The 12,214-nt window shown below is 53.8% G+C and overlaps 2 protein-coding genes across 5 annotated transcripts in view; one reads left to right on the top strand and one right to left on the bottom strand.

The window, feature by feature from the left end:
• Window positions 1–438: 438 nt before the first annotated feature.
• Window positions 439–5,950, bottom strand: YIPF6 (Yip1 domain family member 6). 2 transcript variants are annotated; one of them, XM_059858991.1, is made up of 7 exons: window positions 5,840–5,948; window positions 4,885–5,013; window positions 4,282–4,360; window positions 3,932–3,974; window positions 3,129–3,254; window positions 2,876–3,033; window positions 439–2,207 (listed from the first exon to the last, which is right to left on the bottom strand). In XM_059858991.1, the coding sequence occupies exons 1-7, from the start codon at window positions 5,876–5,878 to the stop codon at window positions 2,089–2,091; spliced, it is 693 nt and encodes a 230-aa protein (XP_059714974.1). In that variant the 5' UTR covers window positions 5,879–5,948; the 3' UTR covers window positions 439–2,088. The 2 variants fall into 2 exon arrangements, with proteins under 2 accessions (XP_059714974.1, XP_059714975.1); XM_059858992.1 differs by lacking the exon at window positions 2,876–3,033 and having other exon boundaries at window positions 5,840–5,950.
• Window positions 5,951–6,316: 366 nt separating this feature from the next.
• Window positions 6,317–12,214, top strand: part of OPHN1 (oligophrenin 1) — a 50,233-nt gene continuing 44,335 nt past the window's right edge. For 2 of the 3 annotated variants that reach the window (XM_059859013.1, XM_059859012.1), the window contains exon 1: window positions 6,317–6,550. In XM_059859013.1, the coding sequence (XP_059714996.1) occupies window positions 6,397–6,550 (154 nt within the window). In that variant the 5' untranslated portion in view covers window positions 6,317–6,396. The remainder of the gene's footprint in view (window positions 6,551–12,214) is intronic. The other variant, XM_059859014.1, reaches the window with a different exon arrangement.

Genomic DNA, 12,214 nt, shown 5'->3' with positions numbered 1-12,214 from the left:
CAAATATCAAACAAGCTTGAGGCATTTTGTTTCCCTGAACCAAAACGGTCTGGCTGTGTTTAATGTGCCCTTGTGGTTCTGTCACAGCAGGGGCTCTGCAGGACCTCCAGGGTGGCTGAGGAACAAACCCCAGTTTGGGCTTTTTGACTTTCTGAAGTCATGTAAAAAAATTGAAAATATTACTGGATCAATTAAATGCTACTCCAATTATCCTCGAGATAGAACAGCAGCTCAAGTCACAAGATCCAGAGAGAATCCAAGGATTTCTTTGAAAGTGTGATTAAATTCTTGTAGGACAGAAAGATTTGGCTCAAGGAATCCCACCATAGCCATCAACAACATTAACATTCACTTCCCTTGAATATTTCTTTTCAGCTTCACAAAGCTGAACTAACATTTAATTGAACGAAAAACTGCACACTTAAAAGAAAAACCACATTCCATACCAGCAATAATTTAATGGAAGCTTAAAAAATTCCCCTTTCCATGGTTCCCATGTCTACAAACCACCACAGCTCCCCTCCAGCCCCTTGGTGCCACAGCCAGGCCCTGCCACACACAGCAGCTCATTATCCACTAATGCAAAAATGCACTTTTAATCTGAAATTCAGCAATTTCCATCCCAACTCCCACCCACTGCCAGTGTTTACAGCACAGACTGCTCTTGCACATAGAAGTAGAAATTAGGCACATTCACACCTCAGCAAAACCCACAGACCTCAGTTTCAGTCTGTCTGCACAAATGTAGGAAAAAGGACATTTTACAGCAGCTTTTTCACCCCAGATATTTCATGGATTGCTGACTGAGCACAACAGACAACAGGAATCATTTCTGTAGTTTCCAAAAGCAAGTCCCAGCTCCCAATGTCTGTGCCAAAATGCACCTGACTCTTGCACTCCTGTATCCAGGAGAGGTACACAATGAACCTGCAGTGACTGGTGGAGCCCCCTCCCTTTTATTAAAGTATTAAGCAAAATTAAAACCCCACAAAACAACCCACTGAACAGTGTCTGACATCTCATGGGAAGTACAAGGGAACAAAATGCACATTTGCACACATTTCTTTGCTGTCCCCGTGAACAACCAAAGGAGCAGTCACACAGAGGCAGGTGAGAGCAGAATTCACATCCTGCTTCAGAGCACCCAACACCTCCAGTACCATTTACTTCTCTTCCTTCAAGCTGTTTTAACACTCTGGGGGCCAAGCCCTGGTATGGTTTTTCAGACCCAAACAGCCTGTGCAGCAAAACCTCAACTTTCTGCACAGAACCCCTTGTTTTTATCATACATACACATTCATGGTACTTCCCAAATGCAGAGTAAGAGCCCAGTCTTTGCTACAAAGCAGTCTCAGCATTTCTGCAGGACTCTGAGCTTTGTTCCTTCAGGTCACAGGTCTGCAACTTGCAGTGAGCCCACAGTCCCCTCACAGAAGCAGTGCTAAAGGCACCAAACTGGAACCTTCTTTCCTGCCACATGAAGGGATGGACACACACAACACATGGATATGGGCAAAAGCAACTCCCTGCCACCAGCTCCATTCCCTGAAAAGGGATCCAGCTGAGTTTTGACTGAACTCTCCTTTCCTGGGAAAGCCCCAAGCCCACAATGCCTGGGTGCACATCCCATCACTCTGGAAGGGAATGAAAAGGAGTCAGACACATCTCTTTCCTCTCCACACATCATTGCAGTGAAGTTCTATGGTTTGATAAGGCATTTTTATCTTCAGTGAGAATCCAGGCATGGGCAGGATATCTGCCAAGTCGTGCAAAAACTTCATCTCCCAGCAGCTTGAAAATCCAGGATTTCCCACTCTCTCCTCAGATGGAACAATCCCTGTCCCAGTGGGCACTGTTTATTTAACACCAGTACAGAACAGGGCTAAATAAACCCCTCAGCAGCTGGACCTCAGGATCTTTCACAAAGAGGGACACACAAATGAGCACTTTTTGCAGCTCTCTGGCTTTATCCCACAACCTGCCTTTTTACAGTATCCCTACATATAAATTAGAAGGAGATAAAGCCAAGGATTCACTGCAGCGTCCATGAGAAAGTCCAGCCAGTGTAGCAGTCCCTTGGGATGGTGTTCATTGGGGGGTGAAGGTCAGGATCATCCAGCTGATGACGAAGTAGAAGAGGAAGATGGGGTACACGACCAGGGCCTTGCGGTTGGGGGGCTGGCTGTCTGCCAGGAACGCCGTGGATGCTGCAGAGACACAAAACCTGTGAAGCAGGAGCAGCACAACCCTCACAGCCCCCTCACAGCGATGACCTGCACTGCAGTTGTGTTGAAAACAAAACCACTGCTCAAACCAATGGGCTGTAATCACCAAGTGCAACTTCCTTTATCGTACAGAATGATAAGTCATAGAATCATGGAATCACAGCATGGTTTGGCTTGGAAGGGATATCCAGTTCCACCTCCTGCCACAGGCAGGGACACCTTCCACTATCCCAGGCTGCTCCAAGCCCCAACCAGATTGTCTATAAATGCTGATTAACACTGTACAATGAGAGCCAGACTTACAGGAGAAATCGTGCATCTCTATAAAATCATCATTTTCTAATAGTATTTATAACTTAATCATAGAATAAACCACCAAACAGTCTCACAGAGTTCAATACTAAATCATCATCCCGCTGCCCAAGGCAATTTGCATATGACCATGGAAATCATCACGAGCAGAAGCAGAGGCTGAACCTCTGCCAGCTCAAGGATTGTAAGAACTATTTCTACAGCCCTTCAGCTTCAGATTGGAAGAACTATTTCTACAGCCCTTCAGGAGCCCAGGGCCACCTCAGACTAGAGCACCCCTTGGCTCTGCCTCAGGGAATGCACACGGATCAAGCTCCCCAGGCACAGGGAGGACTCACCCAGGGTGGACCAGCCGAACATGGCCCCCACCACGATGAGGCGGATGATGAAGCTGACGGTGCCCGCACCCGCCAGCAGCACCAGCCTGCACACCAGCATGGCCACGGTCAGCGGCATCACGCAGTACCCCAGCACACACAGGCTCTGGAAGAAGGAGCTGCACAGGGAGACAGCAGCAGGGAAACAGCAGTGAGGCCAGGCAGGGCAGAGCTCTGTGCACAGCGAGCCTCTACAGAACAAATCCGCACTCACATGGTGCCTCCCAGGAGCTTCGAGTTGAGCGTGATGACAACAGCCCCGAACCAGATGATGACAAAGACCTCGGCAAACTGGGGCCCCCCGTCATCCTTGCTGTCTGCAGAGCCACCCTGCAGCATCCTGGAGTGGGGAGCAGGGAGAAACAGATGCACTGAGGAACAGACAGATGGAGGCATCAGCACTGATGGAGTTTTCCCAGACTGGAGCAGGTGCCAGAGCAGGAGCCCCAACACCGATTCCCAGTAATGCTGCAGGCCCATAGTTTTTCATCCATTTTTTATTTTCATTACATCATCAGTTTTGCACAGGAAAGGAAAATGGTTGTGGCTCAACTGAGGAGATTGCAGTCCATTTGTTTCCCTGTTTTGAGGGCTGTGAAAGCACCCAGAAGGGAATCAAGCCATGGACAACAGGCTGAGATGGAAATTAAAGTACCAAAGTTTTGGTACCTCTCAAGGCAGCAGAGTAGTGTGTGATTGAACAAACCAGCCTTAGAGAAACCCTGGAATAACTATGGGATGCAGGCACCACAGCTGAATCAGGAAAACTTGAGACATCTTCCAAGGCCAGGGGACCAGGAAAAGTTCATCTTTAAATCCTAAATTTAGGGACAGGAGGTACTAATGGGCTTGAAGTGCCACAAACACATTTTATCAGAGAACCCAACCAAGCAGTGCTTGCACAAAACAGAGAGGCATCACATGAAATAGATCTTAACACATTAATTAGTAATTTTGAACATCTTATTTCCCTCATGCATTGGGCTACAAATCCCCAAACTCCCCCGGAATACTCACAGAGCCAGGGAGACACACAGCACCAATGGGCCCCACAGATCCCCTGCAGGGAGAGAGAAAACACATCACAAAAGTCACAGAACCATCTCAGTTCTGCTTTCCCTGGGAGTGCCCAATTCCCAAGGTGCCATTTGCCACACCTCACTGCTTTACAATTTTCTTATTCAGCATCTTACCCCACAATCTATAATAAAATTCACTCAAGACCCAGCAGCTGCTACAGCTCCCAGTTTCACCCATCCTGGCCCAGGCCACCCTGCCACAGAGCCCTGGTGACACCCCAGCTGCCCAGGGTGTTCAGCCCTCCTGAATCCCCCTGCCCTGCAGGTCAGGAGGGCCCCAGCACGTACAGTCCCTGAGGAGGGCACTGCTCTTCTTGGGATACATGACATGGACAAACTTCTTCCCAACGGCCTTCAGGTCCCTCATCTGAAACAAACACAAAACACTTTCATTTATCCCCTCACAAAAATTACAGCTCCCAGCTAAAGCAAAGAGACAGAAATAAAGGAACATGGATGGCAAATCAGGAGAGGATCCAACCCAACAAGTTCTGTAGCACCCTCTGCAACAATGACTGCTTTTCCTGCACTCCTTAACAACCACAGCATCACATCCTTTTCTTTAACAACCACAATATTGTATCTTTTAATAACACCAGAATATAACCAACAACTTGTTTGCTCCCCTAAGAAAAGAGAATAAATTAAAAACACCTTCAGTCAGTAGAGTTTCTCACAAGCTCCCACTGAGGCCTCTGCCCTCACATTGATTTCAGGATCACAGAGAAACTCTGGGCCATAATTCAGACACTTTTTGACCCACAGGAATTTGTTTTACATGATGAGCTCTAAAACAATTCCTGCTGAAGTACAAAAACACAGGTTTTGCACAACAGCTGCCAAAACCACCAGAAAACCTGAGTTTTACCCCAGCCACAGGCTCAGACTCACAATTGTGTCCTTGACTGGCTCATCCAGCGTGGAGTAATCCTCATCAGGAGAGTGAGATCCCACAGGGACAGTGATCTCCCCTTCCACTGGAATGTCCTGGGATATGGACACATCTGCCAGACCTGGGAACTGAATGGGCACAAACCTTTAGGAACAAACACAAACATGCTCGTGTGCACTTTGGATGGGTTGGGGATAGACAGAGCTGCTCAGAATTCAGGGATTCTGAGCAGCGAAGAAAAGGCTCTGCAGCAGGGCCAGGCTGTCTCGGCCCGATGTGAGCAGTGGTGGCCTGAAGAGCTGAGCAGGTGTGTGTGAGCCTGTCCCCTGCCACCCCCAGAACCCACCCTCTGTGCTCTGCTCCGGCAGTAACTGGAAGAAGTAAAAAGCCGTGTTTTAAGGGAGGTGATGCCTGAGGGCTGCACAGCCGCACCACTCCCGAGTATCCGCATTTAAAATTAACAATAACATTTAACATTAACAGCCTTGGGGAGGTGCACGGACAACCCCGGCCCGGGCACACACCGAGGCTGCTCAGGGACCAGGTTTAACCAGACTGAAGCCCTCCCCGCCGGCGGGCGAGCCAAGCTCCGGGGTGCCCGGAGGCGAAGGCAAACAGGGCACGGCCCGACCGGTTCTGCGGCAGCCGCTGGGCAGGCGGGGCACGGAGGGCACGGCGGAGGCCGGCAGCCCCCGGCCCCGCGCCCGACCCTATCCCCTTTCCTCTCTTCTTTCCCTGTCGCCTTCCTCGCCCCCCGTCCCCGCCCTTCGGACGAGCCGCCGCCCGCCCAGGCCTCCAGACCCCGCTGCGCCTTTGCCCGGCACCTGACCGGCTGCCCGGCCCTGCTCAGGAACAGAGGGAGGCCCGAACGCCCCCGGCCCGCCCGCAGTCCGGCCTCCCCGGTTCCCCTCCCGACGGCCCCGGCTGCCCCCGGGCCCCGCCGGCCGCACTCACCAAGGTCCCCCCTGCCCCGCTCCCCTCCGCCGCCGCCATCTTGGCCGCCCCGGCGACGTGGAGGCCACTTTGACGTCATCATCGCGCGCCGCCGCGTCACGCGCCGCCGCCGGGGCGTCCATGGCAACGCGTGCGGGCCGCGCCCTGCCGCCGCCCCGCCGGCAGGGGGCGCGCTGGGAGCGGCCGGGGGGCGGCGGCAGCGCCCGGCCCGGATCGGCCCGAGCGGAACGGAGCGCGCGGCCGGCACCGCGCGGAGCGGCCGAACCGAACCGAACGGGGCCGGGCCGGGCCGGCGGGCGGCGGCCCCGGGCAGCTCATCCCGGACTACACCTCCCGGCGGCAGCGGCGCGGCCGGAAGCGCGGCGGGCGGGCGGGCGGGGGTCGCTCGGCCGAGGCGCGGCAGCAGGAGCGGGCGGGGAGCAGCGGGCGGGGAGCGGCGGGCGGGGCCGGGCGGGCGGGGCGGGCCCGCGGGATGCCGGCGGCGCGGGGCGCCCGGGGCGGCGGCGGCGGTAGCGCTCCGTAGGCGCAGCGCGGCGGAGCCGGGCCGAACCGCGGCCATGGGGCACCCGCCGCTGGAGTTCAGCGACTGCTACCTGGACAGCCCCGACTTCCGAGAGCGCCTCAAGTGCTACGAGCAGGAGCTGGAGCGGACCAACAAGTTCATCAAGGAGGTGATCAAGGACGGCAACGCGCTCATCGCCGCCATCCGCGGTGAGCGGGAGGGGCGGGGGTCCGGGCAGGGCTCGGCCGGTCACCGCGCTGTGTCCCGTTCCGTGGGCATCGCCCGCAGCCCCGGCTGGAGCCGCTTTGGGGCCGTGCCCTGCATCGCTCCGGGCAGGGCTGCCCTTCCCCGGGCCGCCACCCCCGGCGTCTCCCTGTCCCCGCACTGCCACCCGCGGGGCCACCCGCCGCTGTCCCCAGGCAGGACTGGGCCGGATCCGCCGTCCCGTTGGGCTGGCACCGGCCGAGCCTTGCCAACATCGATGTGCTCGTTTGGGGACGGCGATCCCCGCTCGGGGAAGGTGCTCCGTTATTCCGCATCTCCCGGGCGCGGGGGGAGTGGGGCGGGTCCATCCTCGGCCATCCCGTCACCCTGCGGGACCCCCGTGAGCGTGAGAGGGGCCCTGATGGCAGCCCTCCCATTGTTGTCGGTGTTCTGTCATCCTTCAAATCGCGGTGAGCATTTTTCCCAACGAAATGTCGATTTCAATGTTGACTTTGCGGGAGTCGCCTGTTCAGAAGTGCTGACAGATCACCAGAGCACCTGGGCCAGGTTGTGTCATCTGAAACCACCGACTCCCACGTGTTTGACACTGTCCTTCTGACGGCTTAGATTTGTTTTCCCTCCCCACAGCTGTGGATCCACCTTCATACACACCTTCCTTGTGTCGTCTCCCATGCCTTCCTGGACTCCATGATCTTGTAGGTTTTTCCCAATCCAGATGATTCCATGATTCTCTGCTGTTATTCATGCAGTAGAATCCAGGCCAGCAGAGCATCCATGGGGGCAGTGGAGGGACACACACAATCCACGCTGGTCACACACAGTTTTCCTGCCAGCTGGTTGGTTTCAGTTGGTGTTAATAGGTTTAGCTGCTGCCCTTTTGTTCAGAATAATTCAGAGCTTCCTTGTTATCGAGGCCGTGGCTGGAATAGCCCGTGTTTGCCCATCTGGAAGCAGCAGAGACAAAAGCTGTTGTGACTGAAACTGCCGACGTCACAGGGCTGTGAGACCTAACGTGGGTACAAAAACTCAAATCTCTGCACAGTCCAGGGCAAAGAAAAACCCCAACAAAATGGAAATCAGAGGGATTAAAACAAACCTGCTTGCTAATGGAAATGCTTTTCTTCATCACTTCGTTCAAAACCATTTCCCTTTTCAGTGTTTGTAGTGCACAGGGATGTGAGGGATTTTGCTGGGTCAGCAGACCCGGCCCAGGGAGACTGGCCAGGGAGGAAGGACAGAAGCAGAAGAAAGCAGAGCACACCCAGACAGCACTGAGAACCCCCAGGGATGAGGATTTATTGCCTGAAATGCTGTGGGGTGTTTTTGTAGCTGATCCAGCAGGCTGCCAGGGAGGTGCTGGGGCCAGTACTGCCTGGGCTTCCATCAGCTCCCTGTGTTTAGTTAACAGGTAACTTAAAAAAATAGATATATCTCTGAATCCTACCCATGTGGAGCTGTGGGTGGGAATCTGGGGTACTCACTGGTCATGGTCTCCTCACAGCCAGCTGGCAGATCCCAATGTCCACTGGGACAGCCACGGCTGACAGTCCCTCTGTGCCCCCTGACAGGGTGGGGCGAGGTGCCCTCAGCTGCTGGGATGCAAAAGTGGTGGTGGTCCCATCAGGAGAGTGAGATCCAATGAGGAGAGAGGGTGAAGTACCTGAAGGGGCCTACAAGAAAGGTGGAGAGGGACTTTGGACAAGGGATGGAGTGACAGGACAGTGGGGAATGGCTTCACACTGAAAGAGAGCAGAGTTAGATAGGATAATGAGGTGAAATTCTTCCCTGTGAACTCTGGCAGAGGTTACCTACAGAAGCTGCCCCATCCCTAGAAGTGTCCAAGGCCAGGTTACCTGAATGAGGGGGGCTCTTTAGGGGGCTTTAAACTTCTTTGGCCTTTCATGGATTGAGGGAAACTGGTTCCATTCCCTCCACCCAACTGATGTGTCACCAGCTGGAACAAAAAAAATTCCAGGGCTGAAGCTCTTCCAGGGGCCTGCATCCTACCATATCCTGTGGAGGGTCATCCTGCAGCCACAGCCCCACCAGTGCTGCATTTGAGAGTGGTACTTTCTCTTGTCAACTGACATCCCCCCAGCAGCTGAGTAGTCCCAGATACATGGGACACCACAAGGGGACAAAGAATTCGGTATTGCCAGGTGGGGAATTAAACTGACTAAAGCAGAGAATAATACTGTTCATTTGTTACAGTCTTGGGTGTGAAAGCCAATAATAGGAAATAATACTTTCAGTCAGAAATTGAAATTATTTTTGCTGTAAAGTTGGCTGCATCCCTTGGTCTTTGTGCCAGCAGTATGGAGAGTCACTGGCAGTGAAAGTGACAATGCTGGTCCCACACACACTGCTGAGACCACCGTGGCCTGTCCCTGGTCAGGCAGGGAGAAGGACTGGGAGGTGTCTGGCCCTTCATGCCCATCCTCGTGGGCTGGCCAGGATCAGGACCTGATGTGGGCACTGGGGATTCAGCTCCAACAGCAGCTTGTCCATGCCCAGAGCTCCCCATGGCCAGCACTGGTGGGACAGAGGGGCCTCGCTCAGGGCACATGCTCTAGGCCACTGGGGTGTCAGAGGTTGTGACTCCATGGCATCACTGTGGCTGTAAGAATGGCTGCTTTACTGCAGTTTCTTTCTGTGCTGCAGTGTGGGTTTCTTTAATCTCTCCTGCTCACTGTGCTCAGCTGTGTGTATGATAATGCAAAACCACCTATTTCCCCTGGTCTTTGATCTTCTCTCCCAATTAAATATCAAATGGAGTTGGAGAAATGTCAGATGGAGGCTTTTCTCATTAGTACCTGTGAGTGCTGTGATGGTGAAAATTGTCCTTTGAAGCTTGAAGAGCTGTGAGTTCTCATGCAGATGTTGTGTATGTGGTTTTGCACTTGATTTCTGTCCAGCATGGAGCTCTGCAGAGTGCCTGGGACTGTGCTGGCAGTTCCCAGCCTCCCCAGGTACTGTGAGCACTTCATCCTGAAGGATAAAGTGACAAAGGAATGTGTAGGGACTGTGTGAGCTTTTCCCCATGAATGGGGTACCTTGGACACCCAGGAAAGGTCCCATCATCATCATCATCATCATCATCATCATCATCATCAATCATCATCATCCCTGCAGGTCCTGCAGCATTGTGTGTGGGAACTGGCATGTCCCCTCAGGGAACTCTTGTGTCCCCCAGCATGGCAGACCTGTTCTGGACAGGTTTCTGTGCTGTTGTTGGATGTGGTGCCTGGGGGTTTAGTGCTGTGGTGTGTGGGAAGCAGCGTGGCATTGGAACAGGTTATTTTAATGGGATTGAAGCATTGGAACAGGTTATTTTAATGGGATTGAAGCCACCCAGAGTGGCCTGTCTGCCCAGTTCCCCAGAGCCCCACGTCCTGGTTCATGGGAAGGCTGTGGGGCAATGGAATCTGTTCCTGCAGCATGTCACAGCCAGATCCTGGGGACTGTGTCCAAACAACCCTAAAGCTCCTCTAGAAAATGGGGAAGAGGAAGGAGCCTATCCCACACCAGGAGAGGCTGCAGCTCTCCAGGCAAGCATCAGCTTTGCTGGGAGGCACAGCTGCAGTGACAATGTCCTGTCCCACAAAGACAGCTTAGCCATGAGACAGAGAGGAGCAGGAGAGAAATGACCTGCTGGAAAACACATCACTCTCCTCCAGCAATAATGTGATCTCTTCTTGCCTCCTTGCTGGTCTTCCCCATCCTCACTGGGGATTTTAGCCAGTAAGGGCACCAGTTACAGCTGGTAACTTGTAAAATTGTCTTCTAACTTCCCAGCTCTGTCTTAAATCACACCCATAGCCAGAGCCCAGCTCTCCCTGGGAGCCTCTGCACCCTGCAGGCATCCTCAGCTCAGCTGGGCACAGGGGATCTCTGCAGCCAACAGCTGCTGATGGAGCAGCTCCTGCTCCTGGGCTCCGAGCTCTGAGCACAGGACTAGGGCCCCACTTGGTACAAATCTAAACCAGACAGGCTTTAACCAGACACTGAAACACAATAGCAGAATAAAGAACAAAAACCCTCCCAGAAGCCAACTCACCCCCAGCGCCAGAGCTGCATCCTCAGCGCAGGCAGGAGAGATGAGGGGCCAGCACAGGATCTACCAGATCCAGCTGTGAGGCAGATCCCACCCCGTGTTCTGGGGCTCAGGGATGTGTTTGCTGGGTTTTGCTCCCCCTGAAGCAGCTCTCTGGCTGGGCAGGTTGTCCCTGTTGGGTTTCCATTGCCAGTGGCTGAGGATGGTTTGGCTGTGCCATGATGTCCCCAGGCCTGGCTCCTTGTCCCTTCCTCCCTCCCTGCTGAGGTCCTGAGCTCTCCAGCCTCCCCCCTGGCTCCTGCTGGTTCCAGCTGCTCCATGCATGCCCAGGTGTGCCCAGGCCTGGGTTTGTTTCAGGAAGCCCAGGGCAGGGATGTCTGTCAGCAGCAGCAAGGCAGCCCTGTCCCTGCCAGCTCAGGGGCTGGTGGGAGGGCTCTGGACCAGCCTTGGCCCAGCTTAAAAAAAACAATGTGCAATATTTTGTGATGGCTTTTTCCAGCCCAGAAATGCTTCCCAAGGACTTGCCTGCCTACAGCAGCACAGGGGCCAGGACAAGAGGCAAAATAATTTTCATGTGTTTAAGGATATTTTTTCTTGTGCTGCACATGAGGCATGCAGGGAGCTTTTCATCCATCTTCTACTGCCTCTTCTGGCTCCTTCCCTGGGAGGATGTGGGTGTTATCCATGTTCTGTGTGTCTCACAACCCACGGCTCACAGCAGCACTGCTGCTGACTTAAGAGTTTCCTCTTGAGTCACTGTATGAGGACTCAGCTTTTCTGGCTTTATCCTTGAGGTATTGTTGGAATATTTTATTCCTAATACTTTTGGTGGCACACTGATAACTACAGATGTGGCATCCCATTCTTGCCCCAGGCTTTTCTGTCCTGCTGGGTGCCAGCCTGGCTCTGTGGGGTGACAGGGCTATGCCTGCTCTGTTCTGCTACAGCAGGCAGCCAGACACCTGTGGCACATCCTGGCCACACTGCCTCTTCCTCCCCACACAGCGTGGCTCTGGCACTCATCCCTGGCTGCCCAGCCATGGTTTTGGGCTGCAGGGAGAGCCTGCAGTGCCAGCTTGGGCCATTCTCCAGAGACAGAGGGGCAGGTGCTGCTGTGGGGGCTGTGAGGCACTGCCTGGCAGGAGCACAGAGGTTTGCAGAACTGTGAGTTCATAGAAAAAAGCTCTGGTGAGCAGTCAGCACTATTTACAGGTACTGAGCACCAAAATGCAGCGGCTTTGGAACTGCTGGAGAAGTTCAGGAGGCAGCAGTTATTTTTCCTTACTCAGCATAAATGAGTCTTCCAAACACATAAAGCTTCCGTCTGAGGATCTGACACGTGTGAATGAGAAAGCTTCTGGAACCTTGTTGTTTCTGTTCTGGGGATGGTGCATTGTCCACACTGGCCTGTGTTGTGTCTCACAGCTGCTGCACTGGGAGCAGCGATCCCAGGGCGTGCTGGCTGTTTTCTCCTGGGGCACATTCAAACATGGTCTCTCTGCCCCTTGTCCTTTCCTGTCACCGAATTCTCCGTGCAGGTGAACGTGCGGTCATGAGTTGTTCAAGTGATGATAAGAGCAGCAGAATAGCCTGA

Source organism: Haemorhous mexicanus, chromosome 14 (genome assembly GCF_027477595.1).
Source record: "Haemorhous mexicanus isolate bHaeMex1 chromosome 14, bHaeMex1.pri, whole genome shotgun sequence".
NCBI classification, from domain to species: Eukaryota; Metazoa; Chordata; class Aves; order Passeriformes; family Fringillidae; genus Haemorhous; species Haemorhous mexicanus.
Note: the sequence above shows the minus strand (reverse complement) of the source record. Positions and strands in the feature narration are given on the sequence as shown.

What these genes read in the sequence shown, in the direction of transcription:
- YIPF6 (XM_059858991.1), bottom strand. Translation starts at nt 5,878, where the DNA reads ATGGCGGCGGCGGAGGGGAGCGGGGCAGGGGGGACCTTG. An exon ending in AGCCAGTCAAGGACACAATT is followed by an intron (nt 4,361 to 4,884) that starts GTGAGTCTGAGC and finishes TGTTTGTTTCAG; the next exon opens with ATGAGGGACCTGAAGGCCGT. An exon ending in CAGTGCCCTCCTCAGGGACT is followed by an intron (nt 3,975 to 4,281) that starts GTACGTGCTGGG and finishes CTCTCCCTGCAG; the next exon opens with GGGATCTGTGGGGCCCATTG.